The sequence below is a fragment of the Urocampus carinirostris genome, chromosome 7 (assembly GCF_059441175.1).
Source record: "Urocampus carinirostris isolate Australia breed hairy pipefish chromosome 7, RoL_Ucar_1.0, whole genome shotgun sequence".
NCBI lineage: Eukaryota > Metazoa > Chordata > Actinopteri > Syngnathiformes > Syngnathidae > Urocampus > Urocampus carinirostris.
The window spans coordinates 29,314,720-29,337,743 of NC_142355.1; the positions used below are offsets into that span (position 1 = coordinate 29,314,720).

Sequence of the window (23,024 nt, forward strand, 5' to 3'; positions counted from 1 at the left end):
TCTAACAATCGTGATTTTACCTAGTTTATGGGGTTGGCGCCGAGCTGTGATAAATCAGCCATGTTGGAAGGGGCGTAATTGTATGTTATTTCATCATACCTGTCACCCTGTACGATTTTGCCGTACAAAGAACGTTTTTAATGCATTTTAAGACGAGTACGACGTACAAGGAAATTTGTACGGAACAGAAGAGTGTGTTGTGTCACCCTGACCCGAGTGACACGGCCGCTTTCTCGTGCCGCGAGGGGATTTCCCATCATGCATCATTCCAGGAAAAAAAATATGGTGTACGATTATTTTGTACGGGAAAATACGAGTTTGTACGGGAATGGAGCCGTGGAGGTTGACAGGTATGTTTCATTGTCAACTTTATTGTCAAATATACTATTTGCACAATACGAATGAAATGACTTCCTCTTTCCTGCATGCAACAACACAATAAATAAGACACAAACTGAAACAACAATTAGGTTAGAAAATAGTATTCATATGAAAATATAAAAATTTGAGAATACATATAATGTGCAAAGTATAAACCGGAATCTCAAAAGAGCAGTTGTGCAGAGGGGTGTAAGAAGGTGGGGCAGGAAGAGAGTTAAGAACCCTGACTGCCTGATGGAAGAAGATGTCCTTTAGCCTGCTGGTTCTGGTGTGAAAACTCCGCGGCCTTTTCCCTGACAGCAGCAGGTTGAATGGATCCTTGCGGGGAAAATAGCTCAAGGTAGGGGTGGGCAAAGTATGGTCTGTCAGGCTTTTTTATTCCAGCCCACTGAACAAATCCCCTATAAGTGAACACCCAATGTAAATATCTTCTACTTTTACATGTCCACACTTTGTGAAAATATTTTGTGTTCATAAACATCCAAATTCTTTTTAATCTTTTATCTTTACACTTAAATGTGTAACTGGAGTGCCAAGTCCAATTTCGTTGTCACAATATGTTCAACCCATTTCGTAAAATGATAATAAAGGTATACGGCTCTTTAAATTATTTTGTTGCTTTCATCCATATATTATTGAGTATTATGTAACATGCACGAAAGGTAGGTAGGTAGGTAGGTAGGTAGACAGTGCATGGAAGGAGATTAGACATGGCACTCCAAGGTAAACCTGTATTAAAGACTTGAAAGAGAAAAAATAGATGACTGTTAAGATAAATAAACACAATTTAACATTGTGCTTAATGACTTAGTTTTAGCAGTTGAAAAGTAAATACATGAACTTTGTGGCAATCGAGTCGTTAAGATGACATCTGATTCGGAAGTTACATAAATCATGCTTCCCCATCCAACATGGCGGCGATATTCACGTCCCTCTCAGACACACAAGCGTCATGTTACAATGAGCGGAAATAATAGTCCTATACATGTTCCCGGGCCTCTGACAGGCGCCATTCCGCGTCGATTTTCGATTGTTTAACGCATTTGGACGCCAAATCGTGCCATTAAAACGTGTCGCTGTTACAAAAAGCGTAAAAAGTTTCACCCCACGACGAACGTGGCATGCCCCCGTCAATAATAGTCATCTCGACCGCGAACACGGGGCGAGTGGAACGTGCATGTTGAAAACAAGGCCGTATGGGAAAACACAAGGGCAGTGTGGGGGTTGAAGTTTAACGGACGCTACAACCTTTAAACGAATGATGAAAATTGATTGTGAAAAATGATGAGATGTAAAATTAACCGAATATGCTGTGTGTTTCCTGTTTGGGGTTTTTAAGGGTTATTGTTCTATCTTCGTTATTCATTATCCATTATCCGTTATCGGTCAGTTCATAATACGCTACAAAGCCTAGGAGCCGGGACACTTACTCTCAGCCAAAAGGCCAAGCTAAGGTCCTAGCCCTAAAGCATTGCTGCGATCATTGCGAATGCACCGTTCCCGGAGGTACTGCAATACCGGGCCGATGCGTGGAGTGGACAGAGCAAGCTCTTATTCCATCTCCGGATTGCAAAAATCAAAGATCATGGCAAAGGCCAAGCTATGTTGAGTCCTAACCACAGGGTGACTCTAATTCTGTTAAAAGCGAGGTGCGTCGTATGATGTGTCCGTAAAAGGTTAAAAGTAGATTTTACCCCTCTATTAGGTATGTGTTAGTGCCTAACTGAGTTCAAATAGCCTCTTTTTCCCACCGCATCTGCTTTTGTTTTACTCTTATCATCGTGTTCCGGCCTCGTAGATCATTACGTTGGATGAAAGGAGGCGAGCTGATTGGCAGGAGGAGTTATTTCACGCGCGTGCTCGTGGTTTTCTTCGATTCTAGGATGAAAATGGTGAAAGTAAGAAAAGTACTGTTTTAAATTTGGTTAGTCCAAAAAACAAACTGCAACCCCAAAAAAGGTGGAAAAAGAGCGCGTCTAAGAAAGCCAACATACTTGCGCGTGCAGCAAAAGGTCATGACATAGGCTGCAATGATAGTTTTAGCCAGAAGATGACGTCAGTAAGTAGAATATTGTGACGTTACGGTACACCACCTTTTAATATACTGTATAGACGGATATTAAATGTTACCGTAATGATAAAAGGAAACTTCACAATAAAAACATCAGTTTGTAAAATACTGAATTCATACAAATAAAACATCATTAATTCAAACAAGCAAAAACACACATACTTTTTTTTAATTTGTATTTTCATAATACAACTTCCAAAACGCTGTGGGCCCACCCAACAACCCGAAAAGTCAAGCAATGACCCGTTTTTGGATGGGCTCATATTTGCGGAAGCTAAAGCTTGTACCATACAATCGTTTGATTCCAGTTTCGTTTAATTTGCCACCAACACATCTCTTTATTCGGGATTTTTTGAAGAAGTTTGATTTGGAAACACAAGAATGTCACACTTTACAAAACCACAGGGCCCTTATTGCTATTGTGCAAGAGCGAGCTACAGTAAGCCCTGTGCGGGGGCTTGCGTTTGGCGAATCCACAACGGTTTGGAGCAACGTCAATCATCCTGCCCTCCCAAACAGACTACGAGACTTGTCATGGATGGTGGCTCATGAAGTTCTCCCAGTCAGAGCTGTAATGCACCACCGAGGAATGTCAGCGACTTCGACGTGCCCTCGACCTGGCTGTGGCGCCCAGGAGTCGGTGAGGCACCTTTTTTGTGAGTGCAGCGCTGCCCAGGTCTTGTGGACAATGGCCGAACAACTAGGAAAGTTCCCGGACTTGCCAGCAGGAGAGGTCCCTGATGCACAGTACGTGCTTTACGGGGTGAGTCGGTCGAGGAGGCCTCGGAACGACTTTGCCAGGGACTGGCTCACTCTCGCCGCCATCAAGGACGCCATCTGGACCTCCAGAAACCTGCTGGTATGGAGGTGCAGGCAGATCCCCCCCGTGGCTGTGCTCCAAATGGCTGCAGATACCATACAATCTGCGAGCGGCGGGCCTAGGACGCAGCCATAAAGAAGACTCGTCTGCACCCACCCGGAGGGGGGAGCCGGAGCTACACTGTGGGAGTCCCGGCAGCAACGGCCTGGGTTGTGGAACCCAGAAGGGAGAGGACCCACGCAGAAGGGAAAGGACCCACACAGAGGACTGGAAGAATGCTGCTTGGGAGGGTGGGATGGCAGAGCTATGCCCTTGCACAATAGTATTGCCTTTTACACGCTGGTTAACTACTGTTAAAAGAAAATAACTCTGACATTGTTTAATTGATGTTGAAAATGTCAGGAAAAAATGTTAAAACGTCATATCGTCACGTCATATTGTCAAATATAAAAAAATTGTGAATATGCTTGATGGCTGTGTTTTGCTGCTTTTGGTGTCGGTGGATTTGTTCAGACCGAGGACAATCGACTTTGGCCTGGACGGATCTATTGACACTAACAAAGATGTTATATAATGAAATTGTGAATATGTTTGATTTTCGAGAAGGTTTGTTCAAACCTCACTTTGTGTTTGCTGTTAAAAACGTAATATTGGAATATAATGTTGTGAATGTGCTTAATTGCTGTTGAGATTGTCATGATTGTTTTCTGTTTTTAGTGTCAATAAATTTGTTCAAACCAAAAAATACAACTTAAGATACCATTGGAAGAAGCTGATATTTTTGCTGCCATCTTACCTCTACGGGAGCCCGAATGACCATTTTGCGAGATTTGCTTGTTCTAGTGGTGCTTTTAGTAATAAACAGCCACTTCCAAAGTTTAGTGCTGCTGAATGTCTACTAAACTTTAAACTTATCTGTCTTATATAGCGACCCCTAGTTGTCTCATTCCTTTAAATTAAACACTATTCATTCAAAAAATAGGCAAAAACACACGTACAGTACTCTCATAAACATTAATTCTTTAACGGTTTGTCTGTTTGAAAATTTGTCATTATATTACACAACCCGAGACGCCGTTTGGAGAAGATTACATGTTTAGCTGCCATCTTACAACTACTGAAGCCTGAATAACAATTTTGCAGTCCTAGTAGTCAAGTCATGTTTATTTGTGACGCCCTTTATCCCAATGAGTCTTAAAAGGCTGCATAGATTACAAATTATTGCAAACCACAGACTATTATTACACCATCCCCTGATCTAAAACCTACATGAGGGCAAAGAAAACTCAAAAACGACAACATGAGGCAAATGAAGAAACCCTGAGAAGGGACTGCACATGAGGTAATCCCCCTTCCAGGATGACCAGGCTGCCATGGATATACTCAGATATTGTCATCATGAAATATAGGTCATTCATAAGCTATAGAAAAGAAGTGTGTTTTAAGCCTTGAATGGTTTTTAACACTGAAATGTCACCCCCACAGCTGAGCCCATAATGCTTGTATCTTGGACTTTTCCCCCCACTGTTTCCTTCTCTAGCCTCTCCTGTGAGCCACTTGGCAGAAAGCTATGGCTCACTGCTATTGGAATGGTACCCTTCAGTGTTTTCTAGTTCCATTCTAAGTTACAACGACCTCTAATGGTGAATTATTACACATAATAGCTTTAATGCAATGGAACAGATGACAAATGTTTTAAAAATATCCTATGATATATATTTTTTTTTAATCTGGATGGTAAACGAAGGAGTAGAAGCAAATAATAAAATAAAACATTTCAACTTTTATAAATTGGCCACACAAAACACTTGGGGAATTATATTCATTACGAATGGTACGCAAACTGCTGCTCTTCTTTCTAGCGACCCAAATAAAAGTAGGACATTTTGCTAAAAATAACACACAAAAAGACAAATGTGTCACGACGAGAAAGGACATATATATATTTTTCGTGTTATTTATAGCCATACACTGTGGAACTCCTTTTTAGTGGAAATGAGGTCTATTTAAAAAGTATCACTATAATGTATAAAAATGACAGAATGCCGTGAATTGATGCATCTATATAATTTAAATTTCTAAGACAACCTGTAATTACGATGTAAGATATGCACGTACTTGATGAATGGGCGTACTGAGGCTGTGATCATGACTTTAAGCCAGGAAAGTTTTCAATTCTGTACAGCACGATAAGTGGTTCAGAAAATTGAAAAATATGATATTTAATCAGCTATTTAGTTGAAAAATGTATGTTTGTTTCTCACGAAAATATTCAATTTCCTTCCTCTACTTACGAATTCAATATGTTCTGGGAGTAGCTTCGTGACCTGAAATCTTTGTAAGTAGAGACGCATTTTGAATATAAATGTGCCAATCCGTTCCAAGCTTGTTTGTATAGTATTATATGTTTTTAGTACATCATAAAAGAGCATCAGAACATGAAACAAATACCCAGACCAAGAATCTAACAAGGATCTGATTCTTCATAGAGCTCCATATCAAAGTTGCGGAAGAAATTGGATTATTCCTTTGGTCTTGACTGTGGAGGACTAAACTTTGAGAATCAGAGTACTTTAAGAACATACACATGGATTTGGGATACCCTAAATTAGAGAACGTCTAAGTTCAGTTTTTTTTCTGCTTATTTTCTGAACTCTTTTGTCATTCATCTGAATTGTGTTGGTGTAATAATAGTCTGGAGTATGTGCAGGTCTTTGAGACTTCTTGTGATTAAGGGCTATACAAAAAACATGGCATGTAAGTGAATATACTGGACTGTCTCAGAAAATTAGAATATTGTGATAAAGTTCTTTATTTTCTGTAATGCAATTAAAAAAACAAAAATGTCATACATTCTGGATTCATTACACATCAACTGAACTATTTCAAGCCTTTTATTATTTGAATTTTATAACAGCAAAACTAAATCAAACATTTGAAAATGTCCATTGATGCACTCAGTACTTGGTTGGGAATCCTTTTGCACGGATTACTGCATCAATCCGGCGTGGCATGGAGGCAATCAGCCTGTGGCATTGCTGAGGTGTTATTGATGCCCAGGATGCTTCGATAGCGGCCTTCAGCTCATTTGCATTTGTAGGTCTGGTGTCTTTCATCTTCTTCTTAACTATACCCCACAAATTCTCGATGGGGTTCAGGTCAGGGGAATTAGCAGGCCAATCAAGGACAGTGATGCCATGGTCAGTGCACCAGTTACTGGTGGTTTTGGCACTGTGGGCAGGTGCCAGGTCATGCTGGAAAATGAAATCCTCATCTCCATAGAGCTTTTCAGCAGATGGAAGCATGTAGTGCTCTAAAATCTCTTGGTACACAGTTGCATTTACTCTGGACTTGATGAAACACAGTGGACCAACACCAGCAGCTGACATGGCTCCCCAAACCATTGCTGACTGTGGGAACTTCACACTGGATTTCAAGCACTTGGATTTTGCTCCTCTCCAGCCTTTCTCCAGACTCTGGCGCCTTGACTCCCAAATGAAATTCAAAACTTGCTTTAGTCTGAAAAGAGGACTTTGGACCACTCTGCAACTGTCCAGTGCTTCTTCTCCATAGCCCAAGTCAGACGCTTCTTCCGTTGTCTTGAGTTCAGAAGTGGCTTGACCATGGGAATACGGCTATTGTAGCCCATTTCCTGGACACGTCTGTGAACTGTGGCTTTTGATACCTGGACTCCAGCTTCAGCCCACTGTCTTTGAAGCTCCCCCAAATTCTGGAAGCGTCTCTTCTTCACAATTTTGTTAAGGCTGCGGTCATCTCTCTTGGTTGTGCAGCGTTTCCGGCCACATTTTTCCCTTCCAACAGACTTTTTGTTGATATGCTTTGAAACTGCACTCTGTGAACAGCCTGCTCTTTGAGAAATTTCTTTTTGTGTCTTACCCTCCTGATGGAGGGTATCAATGATGGTCCTCTGGACAGCAGACAGATCAGCAGTCTTCCCCATACTTGTGATTTAGTTTACTGAACCAAGCTGAGTGTTTTTAAGGCTCAGGAAACCCTCGCAAGGTGTTTCGTGTTAATTAAATGATTCAGGTGATTAGTTGAATAGCCTACTTGTATACTTTTTCATGATATTCTAATATTTTGAGATAGGATTTTTGAGTTTTCTTAAGCTGTAAGCCAAATTCAGCAATATTCAAATAATAAAAGGCTTGAAAGAATTCAGTTGATGTGTAATGAATCCAGAATGTATGACATTTTTGTTTTTTTAATTGCATTACAGAAAATAAAGAACTTTATCACAATATTCTAATTTTCTGAGACAGTCCAGTATATCGGCTTTCAGACTTTTTGACCAGTTGTTAAGCACAAATGTCATTTAGTTGGATACTCACATGAGAAAACAGGAAGTTGCTTTTCAAAATAAAATTGGTTAAGTCACAGATGGCTTTCATGTACTGTTATTTTCGTATTGCATTGTCTTTCCCTGTGTAATGGATTCGCATCCAAATGTTTAACACAGTTTTTAATCTTTTTTGCAATATTTTTTGTTCATTGTGATTTTTTTTGCATCCAAGTGAAAGAGGTTGCTTTTATTTATTGTTATTTTTACAGTTTGCAATATTTTTTGTTTACCGGCATTATTTGTATTCAAAGTGGGACTTTGCTTTTATTAACATCTTGTTTACTGTTGTTATTTGTTTGCATATGGATGCGCGATGTTGCTTTAATTACTGTTCTCCTAGTCCGGCGCCTGTATACAGGAAATGCAACAAATTAAATTCATAATGTATGGATTTCTATAAAGTGAATAAGCAAAAAATGTGAAGTTTTTTTGACTAGCTATGTGGTTATGTAGCTAGCTAGCTAGCTTCCTACCTTTTTAGCTATTTAGCAAGCTATCTAGCTAGCTTTTTACATTTTTTTTCATGCTATCTATCTAATACTTTATCTTTTTTGCGAGTCATAAAGTTGAATTTTGGTCTAATTTCTAGCTTGCTATCTAGCTTTTTTGCTCTAGCTCATTGTTTGGCTATTTAGTTGGCCTTTTATTAATTTAGCTAAATATCTAGCCCCCTTTTTAGCTACCCGACAAGCTACTTTTTTTTAGCTATTTATCATGCTATCTAGCTAATATTTTATCTTTTTTGCTAGTTATAAGGCTAAATTTTGGTCGAATTTGTAGCTCGCTATCTAGCTTATGGCATTATCTCAGGAGGTAGAGCGCTCGTCTTGAGATCAAGAGGTCGCAGGTTCGATTCCCGGCTCCTCCGTGTTATATGTCGACGTGTCCTTGGGCAAGACACTGAATCCCTGATGCCCCTAATGAGCAGGTAGGCGCCTTGCATGGCTGACTCCCTATTGGTGTGAGAGTATGTGTGTGTTAATTGGTAAGTGTGAAGCACATTGTAAAGCGCTTTGGGAGGTCTTCATTGACTTGAAAAGCGCTATATAAATGCAGAACATTTACCGTTTATGTTTTTATTGTTTACCTTTATGATCTATTTGTATCCAAATGCATGATAATACTGCTTTGTTTGTTTAACATTTTGTTTAATGGTATAATTATTTTTTAACCGAATGCGTGATGTTCCTTTTACTTACTGTTCTCTTTGTTTGCAGTGTTTCGTTTACCTTTATAATTCATTTGCATACATATGCGTGACGTTGCCTCTATTAACTGCTCTTTGTTTGAGAAACGTTTGGTTTACCCGTGTACATCCTTAATTTTTGCATCCAAATTTACGCCTGAGAGGGGGTGCCCGTAACTTCCGTATTTTCTGGCTGAAATCCTCATCACAGCTCATTTTGTTGCGTGTGCAAATATGCTCAATTCTTAGACACGCTCAAATACACTCGTCCTTTCTCCTCTCTTTGGGGTTTGGGTCGGCATTTAGACTGTGTTTGAAACAGTCGTTTTCTTACGTTCACAATTTTCATCGCATAATTAAAATAAAAGCGCCAAGACACGCGTAAAATCGAACCCTAACAACCTCACGGTTGTCTTGGCTTCGCACGTGGTACAATCATCTCCGTGTGTCACAATACCGTAAATACTTGCACAAGATCTATTTTATCTCCGAGCCTAATGTACTCATGTAAAGAGCTATAGATGGCTCGCGAGCCATAGGTTCCCGACTCCTGATACAGCAGAGAGGCTCGATGTAAAAAATATATTCTGTAAAGGCTCCTTGAACTGAGTCAGGCATTATTAAGGCATACCTAAGAGTGAAAATATTGAATTTTAAACATTTTAAAGACACCCAAAGTATGCACCCCTTTTTAAAAATGGTGACTTTTGCGATTAAAGCATATATAGTACGATGAAATACGACTGTGCATTTGACGTTCCCTTATGTTGGGTGGAGATTTTCTTATCGTACGTTGATTTTCTTTCCTACAGCACATCGAATTGCATTTCGGTGTCTGAAAAGTGATATCCTACTCCATTTTCATTTGACTTGTTATCCTTGAATTTATTTTGAAAACCACTTCCGGCAACTCGCCGTCATCAACGCCAATTGGAGGGAAAGGGGAACGTCCTCGTCCTAGGTGATATTGACGTCACTCGGCCAGGGATTCCTCCACGATCGAAGGCGGTCACGACTTTAAAATTCATTTTAAAAATGTTAACCCTGATGATGAGAGAGAACTGCACCGAGCCTCGCGAGCCAAAATCGGCCGCCGTGGATGCTGCGACGCTGAGGCAACAGAGGAGACTGAAACAGGCCATCCAGTTTTTGCACAAGGATTCTGCAGACCTTCTACCTTTGGATGGACTTAAAAAACTTGGAACGTCCAAACAAGGAGTAAGTTTGCCTGCTAACTACGTGTGCTTTCCCCCGAATGTATGCTTTTAATGACATGGCCGGACATCCATTTTTCGATACATGTCAAATTACAGGCACAACGTACGGTTTATAATTCTAAGAGAAGTATTTCTATTGCCCACGTTTTGAGTCCCCTTTTTGTTTTTCCTGACAAGTCAGCGAGACTTCGGGTCCGTTTAAAAGTCAAGCGCGCTTTAATGCAACCGGAAGCGCACGCGGAAACAGGAAGAAACATTGATTTAAATAAGCAAAAATACACAAGGTTTCAAATGAAAGTGCATTTTAAGTACTCATAGGTCGTAAAATTCGCATGTATTTTACATAATGCAAGCCTCACTTAGAGTGTGGGATGATTTTCCACCAACTTGCTGCTTCGGGTGTCCCCAAAAACAAAAACCTTGCACAAATATTTTCCGATGAATAACAGTGGAGTTTGGTCACTTTGAGTCTCCGTAGTTTGTATTATCTTGTGATTTCTAGCATTCGTTTTCGGCTGCATGACACGATGGCATGTTCCGTAAATTCCGGACTATAAGCCGCTACTTTTTTCCCTAACTTTCAACCCTGCGGCTTATTCAGTGATGCGGCCAATTTATGTAATTTTTCGAGTGTTGCTACCATTAACTGCCCTGTCAAAGCTATATTATTATTATTAAAGCTTTGAAAACTCTCTCGGTGTACCGTCTTTCTTTGTAAATATGTGTAACCCATGTATAATATGTATTTGCAACTGCATATTTTTGTAATGTATTTATTTGTATTTATTTTAGACACTTATTCTGATATGTTTTGCACGGGTGAACGAAAAATGAGGGGCAGAACAAACGGGGGGTGCCGAGTTTAAGTGGGGACCGCTAAAGGTGAGGGACAGACAAGGAAAGAAGAGGGGGTAAAAAGTTGGTTAAAGAAAAAGGAGTTGCGTGAGTAAATGTGTTCATCTGATATATTTTTCCCACCCTTACCTTTGGAAATAAACATTTTTTTCCTTGGATTACTTCCAACGGGACCTGGACTCTGCAGGTCTGCATCAAACCTTGAGTACCGGTATCATTTCCCGTTCATTTTGCCGGCTGTGATTTTTGGACTGTGGACTTTAATGAAGAACTAGGCTTTGTAGTGTATTATGAACTGACCGATAACGGATAATGGATAATGAATAACGAAGATAGAACAATAACCCTTAAAAAAAAAAACATTATTGTTGGGATATGATATAATGAAATTGTGTGTTTAATTGCTGTTAAAAATGTCGAAAAAATTGTTAAAACGTCATATTGTCAGATATAACAAAATTGTGAATATGCTTAATTGCTGTTAAGATGGTCGAGAAAAATTGTTCAAACCTCACATTGTTTATTTGCTGTTAATAGTGTCAATAAAATTGTTAAAACAAAAAAAATAGTTTCAATCGCGGGACTTGAAGTCGGGTTTGGGTTAATTCAGGTGCGGCTTGTGTATGTACATAATCGGTTTTCCTCTTAAAATGTGGTGGGTGCAGCTTATAATCAGGTGCGCTCTATAGTCCGGAATTTACGGTAGTTTTCGAATAATATGCACTGTAGCCCGCAGGCCAAACGTGGTCCACCATATCAATGTCGAGAAGCAAAAGAGATAAAGTAGCTGGATCGTGTCAAACAGTGACAGCTTTATCTTATTTTTATCATCTGTGTTCAGGCCTCAGAGCGCATTACTTTAGGGGGAAATAGGCGAGGGGGTGAAGGAAGCAGAGTTATTTTAAGCGCGTACTCACGGTTTTCTTAGATTCTAGGATGAAAATGGTGAAAGTAACAAAAGGACTGTTTCAAATTCAGTGAGTCCAAAAGCCAACTGCAGCCCCCAAAAGGATGGAATAAGAGTGAACATAATTGAGCGCACAACAAAAGGTCATGACGAAGAGTGCAATTATAGTTTCAGCCAGAAGATGGTGTCAGAAAGCAGAATATTTTGAAGTTTTAAATGTGTACCTGGGTGTCACTCAAGCCAGGGGCCACTGGAAAAGCACCCAATTTAGCTGTGATGGCTACTATTTATCAACCAGAGAACATTGAGGTAACCCACCTTGAAGTTACTTAAGAAAAAGTACCTGACACACTGTTTAAAAGGACAGTGTGTATTATTTAATGCGTCCTAGTGGCACAAAAAAAGTAAAAACAGTGATTTGAATACTAGGCATGTATACATGAACTATTATACCAATGTTCATTTTTATAAATATTCATAGGTCGAGAAATTTGTATTTCTTTTACATAGCAAAATCCACACCTCAGAGTCATCGCCATGTTTGTCTTGCATCTTGCTGCTTGACAGTGCTCATTTTGCACTGTTTTTTTGTTGGCATCAGACAATAGAGAGCCATCTAGTGGTCAAAGATTACACAATGTACCTTTAAGAGGAAACCGAAGGAAGTAGAAATGCTGTGGGGGAATTTCAGCACACTCTTCTTTGCAAAATTGTTTCAAATCTGCCATATTGGGGGGTTTTCTAGCATGAACTACCCGTTTCAAGTCACACCGCAGCTTTTTAAATGGATTCAAATCCTGACTTTAACATGGCCACTCCAGAACCTTCAATTTGTTATTTTGAGCGCTTGAGTTTGAGGGCACAAACTGACGTTTAGATGTTCTCTTTCGGGATCTTCTGATAAACTTCATTATTATTCTGTTATATCTTCATTATTCTGTAAACCACAGCTAGTTGTCCTAGTCCTGATGTAGCAAAGCAGCCCCAGACCATCACACTACCACCACCATTTTTTACATTTTTTTTTTGCATCATGTTCTTTTTGTCAAATGCTGCGCCATTTTTACGAGATTTAACGGGCTGCACACCTTCCAAAAAGTTCAGTTTTTGACTCATCAGTCCGCAAAATGTTTCTCCTAACATTTTGAAGGTAATCAAGATGCCTTTAGGCAAATATGAGATGACTCTTTGTCTTCTAATGTGACTGTAGTGGTTTTCGCCTGGGAACTCTCCGATGGATGCCATTTTTGGCCAGTTTCATTTTTATAATGGAGTCATGAACACTGACCTTAACTGGGTTGCTTTGAGGTCGTCAGAAATTAAGGTAGCGCTTAGGGAAAAACTGCAGACTTTTATCACAAAAAGACACAATTGGACGGTTAAGGGAGATGCTCGATGAAAACTGAAACATTTGAAATACATTCTGAGACTCAAACAGAAACTACAATCGCTGGATCGCTATTTTATGTCTCCAGGAAACGAACCGGCACAGAGGGTGGAAAACCTTGCAAATACATTTAACTGACTTTTTACATTTTTACTTTTTTTTTTGACCGTTCTTTGCTAATAAAGTTTGGTACTGTACAGTAAATGTATCTTTTAAACTTCCTTATGTCAAGACCAGAACGAAAAGAGGACCCAATTGCGTATCGTTTACCACAAGTTTTATTGAAGGAAAGAGGAAGGGCTGCGCCCACGATCCAGTGTTTGCTGGGCGCGAGAAGAAAGTCGCTCTCGTACTCGGATGCTCTGACCGCGGAAGCGGATCTTCCGTAGTTAGCGATGTATGCCAGGGACGGAAAAACTGGCTGGTAGCCGGGACTGGGAGAGGAAGGTCTGGTCGGAAACCAGTCGTAAGCCAGAACGAGGGAGTAGACGTAGTCGGGGACAAAAAGAGGTCGTAAGCCGGGACAGGAGAGTGGACGTGGTCAGGATCAAAACAGGTCGGAGACGGACGGGAGCAAAAACGGGACTGGTGGGAGTCAGGGTCAGAAAATGCTTGCCAGGGTTCAAATAGTGACAGGGAGCCAATCAGAACCTGCGGCGGTTGGCGCCAAATGAGCAGGGCCAGGTGAGTCACATCAATAATCATGACACCTTAGCCTTATTTGTTTTATTTATAGTATGTGGTATATTTATGAACATTGACAGAACAAGTGTAGTTGATTTAATGGGGGTTTGGTTGGATTTGATGACCTCGGAACAGATGAATCCTGTTTCACTTCATTTCAATGGGAAAACGTGTTTCAATTTACAACAATTTCATGACATGTCACTGCTAAACCAGTTATATTAATCAGTAAAGGCACCACAGTATTTTCCAAGCTCATTTCTTCTTGTCTATCTGTTAGCAGCCGCGTCACATCCTTCAGAAACGCCTGCTGGAGGCCAAATTAACCCGGGGATGGATCAACGGAATCAACATGACGTTGCCATGCAACAGCACCAAGAGCGTCCTCCTGAAACACAATCCTCCAAACTCTCAGGAAAGGAACAACAGCGATGAAGATGACTTGATATATGTTTCTTGTGAGGTGAGCCCCGTTGCAGCTGGCAAAGACCTCCACCAAGGCCTGACGATTTTTTCCACTTTTGTAGTGTTTGGGGCAGGACCTCAACGTGTTAATTGACAGCGGCTGCAAACACAACTTGATGTCCTCAGCCACTGTGGAGAGATTAGGGTGAGAATTTTGATATTTTACTGGAATGGAAAACAGGTCAAAAAACTATTTGGGGCGGCCACTAAAGACTATTTTAATAGTCGACTAGTCACGGACTGTGCTAACGATCCGTAGCCTAATCAAATGATTTGTTATTGCTTCAATGTATCATGAAGTTGATGTAATTATACAGTAAATTATAAAAAAACACAATGAAAAATAATTATTTTGTAGAACATACTTTGGATTCTTACAGAAATTAAACAAAAACGCCCTCTCTAAAACCAATGAGGTCAGTAGAGACATGAAATGAAATGAGACATGAATCCATAAATAAACTTCTGCTCATTTTTAGGTACAGGCAAATAAATGTTAAATTCAAATCAAGTAAAAAAATACATCCCTGTATATTGAGAACAGGCTCATTATCAGCAGCAGCGGAACAGTAAATAAAACAAATATGTGCGTTTTGTGAAGTACATTCAGTGGTCGACTGCAAAGTCTGTAACAAAAGTACTTTTGAAATCAAATGGTTTTAACTGACGTTTGTTCATCAGACTGCATTTATTTTATTTTAAATCCAGTTTCGTAGGCACAGTCGGGAATAACGCTCAAGCTCTTTTTCTAAAGCAAAATATCTGCATAGAAAATGTACAGTGCATGTCATCAAAACCGTATTGGCTTAGATGTTACTTGAATCTTCCAGAGGCGAGTCAGACTCTGTTTCGTCCAACTGTTCTTTAAATGTGCGTGCGTCACTGAGGTACTGCCATGATACGCAACAGACTGCTTACCTTACAAACTTTGCAACTAGTCCAGGGGTCGACATCCTTTTTGATGCTGAGAGTTGCTTTTTGTTATTAGTTAGGACAAAAGGCACCCACTTTAATTAACAGTCCTAAAATAGCAACTTAGCTAGATGGCTTGTTAAATAGCTAAAAAGTAGCTTGGTAGTTAGCTAGAAAGGTAAACAGGTAAAAAACCAAAATGAAATGATCTGCATTTATATAGCGCTTTTCAAGTCAAGACTTCCCAAAGCTTTTTACAGTGTGCTTCACATTTCCCAATAGCGGCCTTGTATTGCAGCCATGTAAGACGCTAACCTGCTTATTGGGGGTATTAGGTGTTCAGTGTCTTACCCAAGGACACTTCGACATGTAACACGGAGGAGCCGGGATTCAAACTGCAATCTCTTGATCCCAAAACGAGCGCTCTACCTCCTGAGCTACTGCCGCCCCAAAAGGGTGCTAGATAACTATCTAAAAGAGTAAAAAGCCAACTGAATCACCAAACAGAAAGTTAAAAAAGGGTAGATAGCTAGCTAGAAAGAAAACCAAAATTTAGTTTGATAACTAACAAAACTGTAAAATGTTAGCTAGATAGCATGTAAAAAGCTAGGTAGGTAGCTTGCAATTAGCTATAAAGGTAGACAGACACCTAGCCAAAGAAAACTGCACATTTGTTCGGTCCTGTGAAATAGATAAAAAGATGAATGGTTGGTTGGTTGGATCCCTTAACCACTCGGGTCGTAGGGGCACCATTTCTTGTGGTGTGTCTTAGGCAAGTACAGCCTGTGGCGCCCATCCCTGGCCAACATATGTTTCCGGGGACCTTTCCTATGATAGACTCAGTCAACCAATAAGAAAAACATTTTACTAGAAAATCAAAAATGACCCATCACTGATTTTCAGAACAGGGCCGCAGGGGGCCTCAGGGGGCAACCTGGTGCCCGCGGGCACTAGAATAGAATAGAATTTACTTTTATTGTCATTCTTTGTAACCATGCATACGGAACGAAATGTCGATACAACTGACCCGTACAGTTAAACTGTAGCGAGCTAAACAGGGCGCAGCCATTTTAGTCATTAGGTGACCAAACCCCCCAATTCCAACCTTAATGCCGAGCGCCAAGCAGGGAGGCAATGAGTACCAATGTTGTAAGTCTTAGGTATGACTCAGCCGAGGCTTGAACCAACGACCTCCCAGTCTCGGAGCGGGCGCCCTACCATCTAGGCTACCGAGCTGGAGACCTCTGGACTAGTCAATACATTCGCCGTATCCAGGCTAAAATACGTCCAAACTTTTGAAGTTTTGTTTTGAATACGTGATGTTGATGCCGTTATTTCGGTATGTTGCTGCCCGAGACCGAAACGGCATTGCGCCTGAGCGACTATCAGCAACAGACTATGTTCATTGTAGAGTAAATTGCTTTAAATTACCTTTATTTAATCCAGAATCTAATTTGCTGGTTACCGATTTGGCCAGCATGTAGTACTCACGGTTTATCACCTGAATTAATTTGACATAGCCTCATATTGTCTCGAGCATTTATTATGTAAGAAGCAATACTCACATTTTAATCTTACTCCTAAATTATCGATTTTTCAGTTCATAGATATGGATGATGATTGATCAGTCCAGAAGGAAAATAGTACGAATACTCAAGTCAAGTCATTTTTATTTGTATTCATTTGCCCTTAATCACAAAGAGTCTTAAAGGGCTGCACAGACAATTTTTTCAGACTATTATTACACCATCCCCTGATCTAAAACTTACAAGAGGGCAAGGAAAAACTCAAAAACCTCAACATGAGGAAAATGAAGAAACCTTGGGAAGGGACCGCACATGTGGTATCCCCTTTTCAGGATTACCAGACAGCAAAGGATGTTGCAATTACAAATAATACACAGATATTGTCCAAAAAAGTATACAGGTAGGTTATTCATATGCTATGGAGTAGAAGTGTGTTTTTAGCTTAGATTGAAACATTTCCACTCAAATAAATAATGCACGTGTTTGATACAAACAATCTACATTTATTTACATGAAAAAGGAGAATTGAATCACACAAAAGAATAAAAGGACAATGTGGACACAAGCCTTCGTAGTCTTAGAAGGCGGGAACGGGGAAAGAAATCCGGTAGCAATAATGACATTTGAGCTCATTTGATGGAGTTATTTTTAATACATGTCAGAAATGAAATATTGGTTGCCCCTGCAAGAAAACAGTCAGTTGTGAAATCTTTTCTTGGTTTACCTCACTGGAACCCAAAGGTATCTTGTTGGAAGAGCTTGTTAAGAAGGATGGCGGACCAGAAGACACAGACCTTTTGCTTTCAGGGCCGCGAGGAGTCTCGGCCTTCTGAAGAAACAAAGGTCAGCCCGTGTTCTCCCAAGGGGGAGTAGAGTTGGTCAGGGGGGACCTTGGCGGGAGAGCTGGTGTCGAGCAAGGCGCGTGTCGGGAGCAAGAGGGTGAGGTCGTAGTGTGCGTGGTGGGAGGCGAGGTTGTGACTTTAACATGATAGGTCGACCCTAGGCCAACCCATCCCTTGTGGAGTTCAGTCACTACTTCTAAGTGGAGTCGGCTGGCGGCATTTCTCCTCCATCTTGTAGAGATGGAAAAACATGTCTGGCGACATTTCTATTATTGTTTTTTGTCGACGGTAATACACCAAATTGCTGGATGGCAACCGCCATTAAACTCGAAGGACAAATTTGTTCTGTTTTTCCAGGTTAAAAGGGGTGAAGGAAAACAACAAAATAGAAACAGACGTGTTCCCGCTGCATCGCAAATTTCACGTCGTCGCCACGATCGAGGAGCTCAGCTTTGTCATCGGACAAGTAAAAGAAGCGTGCTCCTTTCTCGTCGTAGGTGAGTAACCCGGGATTCCCGACTTGTGGCTTATAACGCTAACAAACTTTTTTCGCAGATAGTAACAAGCCGCTTATGTCTCTGGGGAGCAAAACGTTAAAATTGTTCAAGGTATACGAAATAAGATATACATCACAACTTCGTGATTAAAGTATACTTTGATTTCGAAGACTTTTGTGTGATTGTTCGCCACAGTGCGTGATCGATATGGACAACCAGACTTTTACGTTCGGGAGGACCACACAGGAGCAAGTTCGGTTTGTGAAAATGACATAAAGGTAAAAGGAAATTTCCAGTATTTGGTAATCATTTCTTTTTTTATTGTATTTTTTTTACATATTTATATATATATATATATATATATATATATATATATTTATTTTTTTTTTTTTTTTTTTTTTTTACTTTTAGTAAAATATGAATCAAAATGATGAAACTGATTAGTTTTAAAATAATGCTTAAGTTTATATTGTTTGTTACAAGTACAATACAGACGCTTCCTTACTTATGAATGAGATACATTCGGACAATCGTTCGTAAGTTGAATTTGTTCGTAAGTTGCTTCAGTGCTATATTTTGTATGTTTATGGTTTATGTAAGTATTTTTAAGGCTTGTATAAGTAACCTGTATTGTTTTGTACTAAAAAATACACATATACAAAAAATACAAATTAAAAAAAAATTCATAAAATAATATGCTCTATAAAGATCAATAAAGTTAAGTTTACCTCACTTTTGTAAGATGGGCTTCAAGAGGTCCTCCTCCTTGATAAAAAGTAGCCAAAAAAAAGCGATCCGACATTTTTCTCAACCGCATCAAGCTTTCTTTTTCCACTTTCATTTCAAAAGAAACGGCTTGCCTCCTCTTTACACTTAACACCAACCATATGGAATGGATGCACGAGACATTAAACAATAAAAATGTCAAAGTTCTTAGTGACCTGGAGCCACAGTATAGAATGTTTACACACGAACTAGGAAGAGGATTTCTTCTTTATGGTGGATACTGGGTGACCTCTCACAGCGCCACACGCCGGTAGTGCCAGAAAGAAGCACTACAGTACTGTCCTGTACTCGGAAAAGGGTGCACCCAATACAAGATCTGACTTACAGCAATGTCCGGATATTTTTCGACATCCCGAATATATGTTCATATCTACCGTTTTACAAAAGTCGAATGGTCGTAAGTAGGGGAGCATCCATATTCATATTTCAAAATTGTGGTGAATGTAATAATAGAGTCAAATTGTTAATAATATTAAGCTCTTAATCACAAGGAGTCTGGAAGGGCTGCACAGACCACAGATTAGGGCTGCAACTAAAGATTAATTTTTTAAACGATGGATTGGTCAATTATTTTTTTCAACGAATCGTATTGCAAATTTCCCCCCTATTCATTCAAATATTGAAGTTTTGTAGAGATGGACGATGCACAAAACAAAATATTCTATGATATAAAACAATAAAATAAATCCTAATCCTAAGTGTTTGTCAGTTAATTTGATCATTTAAAAAATGCATAGAAATGCATACTATACACTTGCAAATATGTAAGATACTCTTTTCCTACCATTAATCTAAAGATAATACTATTTTTGGACTTATCATACAAAACAAAAAAAGAAAAATCAATACATTTCAATTTGTTTAAATTTTTTTTTTTTTTATCCCCGGCCCTAAAAAAATCAAATTTTGGGGTTTGAACAATTTTATTGACACTATTAACAGCAAATAAACAATGTGAGGTTTGAACATTTTTTCTCGACAATTTTAACAGCAATTAAGCACATTCACAATTTCGTTATATCTGACAATATGACGTTTTAACAATTTTTTCCGATATCTTTAACAGCAATTAAACACACAATTTCATTATATCATATTGCAACAATATGAGTTTTTATCAACACTTTTAACAGCAATTAAATACATTCACAATTTCATTATATCATGTTCTAACAATGTGGTTTGAACAATTTTTATCGACACTTTTAACTGCAGTTAACCAATGTGTAAAGGGCAATACTGTTGTGCAAGGGCATAGCTCTGTCTTATGCAGAGTACGAATGGGATTTAATATATTTAAATATATTATACCGTCGGTGCCATGTGTTCATTATAAAAATGGTCCCGGTGTTGGATATTAGAGGGTTATTTTATGAATACTTGTTTTTATATATCGGTGAATATTAAATGTATTGTTGCTTTCATTTTTTCTAAATATGATGTTTTCTAGATAAGCGATTTTCACATGACAATATACATAAGTATGTGAAGTCTGGTTTCACATAACTTATCTAACTTAACAAAACAGGGACGTCTCACTCTTCGTGAAACAGAATTCCAAAACAGAACGGATACAATCATACAACAAACAAGATTCTAACCAGAAAACAATCTATAAAATGTACGCGATTAAAAAATATATACATATATTTTCAGCATGGTAAGCTCACTTTTAATAGCAACTGTGATATGTTGTCGACAAACAGGAATTATTTCATTATATGATTTATTCATGTCTACGGTAAAAGAGAAAAAAAAACAAAGTTTACTACTCGTCAATTAATAAAAAATTGTTCTCTCTTTACAGAAAAATGTAAATGAGATCAACACAGCGGTGGAATGAAATCTAATTGTGTCTTCATGTAGCTTTGGAGGATCCTAAGCAACCTTGTAGCAGCATCTAGACAACAATGTTCTCGACCAGGAGCATCAAGAGTTTAGATCAGGGTTCTCAAATTTGAGGACCCCAGGATGATAGTTTAACCCCCCGCCGTAATATGAAATTTGAAAGGATGGCGTGTATTATTTGCCCACTAGAGGTCGCTGTACTCTGTCGTGCCACCGAAAACGAGTGCGAAAGCACAACGGAAGAAGACAAAAAAACGGAGCTTCTACGTGACGAAAAGGCACCTTATTACTTTTGACAAGAGAAATAAAAGGAAAGAAGACAAAATAAAGAAAAAAAGGACAAAAAAAAGGAAAAATGAAAACACAAAAAGTAAAACTCAGGAAAAAATTAAGTAAAATTAAAGAGAAAATTGCATTTTTTTTTTCGTTTTTGTGCCTATTCTCTTTAATTCCTTTATTTATTTTTTTCTGTCTTATTTCAATTTTACTTTTTTTGCTTTCTTCTACCAGATTTTTACTTTTATTCACATTTTCTTTTTTGCCTTTTTTCTTAGTTCTTCCCTATTTAATATTCCTTTAGGAATACTGTATATTTATTTTTCCCTTCTTTTTGTCTTTCTCTGAAAAAGGCTGGGTAAAAAAACAGAAGAAAAGGGTGCTTTTTTTGAGAAGACGTCGTTGGGCGTCACCCCAAAATATACGCAGACAGAAATATGACGGAGAGGGAATGTCCTTTATTCAGCATTCATTCAACAACGTTCATTGTTTCTCTTTTCACGTCGGCAATTTTAGCGTGTTCAAAACAAACTACAGTGGGACCTCGCTACTTTGCGGTTCCACGTTCGCGGGTTTCGAGCTTCGCAGGTCTAAAAAATAATAATAATAAAATAAAATAATTAAAAAAAAAAAACAAAAAAAAACATTTTTTTTCCTTAAGCATTAAGCGTTTTCATTTGTATAGCCCTTAATCACAAAAAGTCTCAAAGGGCTTCACAGGTTATTACACAGACTATTTTTTCAGACTATTATTACACCATCCCCTGATCTGGAACCAACATGAGGGCAAGGAAAAACTCAAAAACCTCAACGTGAGGAAAATGAAGAAACCTTGAAAAGGGACCGCACATGCGGCATCCCCCTTTCAGGATTACCAGACAGCAAAGGATGTTGCAATCACAAATAATACAGAGATATTGTCCAAGAAAAGTATAGGTTATTCATATGCTATAGAGTAGAAGTGTGTTTTAAGCTTAGATTTAAACATTTCCACTAAGGTTCCAGAACGGATCTCAGGGGGAAGAGCATTCCACAGCACCGGTGCCCGGATGGAGAACGCTCTCGAACCAGCAGAACACTTCTTGGCTCTTGGGATCAACAGAAGACCGGCGCTCTCAGAACGAAGGTTTCGGACCGGAACATAAGGGGAAATCAGATCTGAAAGATATAAGGGGGAAAGTCCATGTATGATTTTGTATAATACTAAGAGAACCTTGAAATCACATCTTAGGCTAACAGGGAGTCAATGCAGGTTAGCCAAAATTGGGGTGATGTGATCGGACTTTTTTGTCCTAGTTAAAAGCCTCGCTGCGGCATTTTCTACCAGCTGAAGAGACTTGATTCTAGACTTTGGGAGACCAGAGAGTAGTGCATTACAGTAATTGAGACGGGAGGTAACAAATGCGTGAATAATAATCCCCGCATCCGACTGAGACAGTACAGGACGAATTTTAGCAATGTTGCAAAGATGGAAGAAAGCGGTTCTAGTATTTTTCTTCACATGTGTTTGAAAGGACAGATCGTGGTCAAATATGACACCTACATTTTTAAGTGAGTCACTCTGTGTGATGTGACATTTGTCAATGTTCACAGCAGTTTTAGAGAATAAGTCGCGGCATTTAGATGGACCAATAACTAACATTTCGGTCTTTTCAGAGTTAAGACGCAAGAAATTGAGTGACAGCCATTATTTTATCTCAGTGAGGCAGGCCTCCAAATTTCCACAATTTAGTGTGGCAGACTCCTCCAACGGAAGATATAGTTGAGCGTCATCTGCGTAGCAGTGGAAATTGATATTATAATTTTAAAAAAAGCTATTTTTTTAAGCATTTTTGAAGGGGCGTCGCTACTTTGTGGTTCCACGTTCGCGGGTTCAGAGCTTCGCAGGTCCCAAAAATAATAATAATTTAAAAAAATAATTAAAAAAAAAAATGTTTTGTTTTTTTTAAAAGCATTTTTGAAGGGGCATCGCTAATTCGCGGATTTTCACTTTTCGCGGGT

The 23,024-nt window shown here is 39.1% G+C and overlaps 1 protein-coding gene and 1 pseudogene across 2 annotated transcripts; one reads left to right on the top strand and one right to left on the bottom strand.

Annotated features, from left to right (window-relative positions):
- The first annotated feature begins 14 nt into the window (after positions 1-14).
- On the top strand, positions 15-21,194 carry LOC148362897 (nuclear receptor-interacting protein 3-like). 2 transcript variants are annotated; one of them, XM_088340487.1, is made up of 8 exons: positions 15-350; positions 9,634-10,039; positions 14,155-14,334; positions 14,399-14,481; positions 17,974-18,113; positions 18,172-18,224; positions 18,309-18,391; positions 20,707-21,194. In XM_088340487.1, exons 2-7 carry the CDS (start codon positions 9,857-9,859, stop codon positions 18,387-18,389), a joined length of 720 nt encoding a protein of 239 aa, XP_088196613.1. In that variant the 5' UTR covers positions 15-350; positions 9,634-9,856; the 3' UTR covers positions 18,390-18,391; positions 20,707-21,194. The 2 variants fall into 2 exon arrangements, with proteins under 2 accessions (XP_088196613.1, XP_088196611.1); XM_088340485.1 differs by having other exon boundaries at positions 21-350; positions 14,152-14,334.
- On the bottom strand, positions 1,866-1,985 carry LOC148362898 (U2 spliceosomal RNA; annotated as a pseudogene).
- Positions 21,195-23,024: the final 1,830 nt, after the last annotated feature.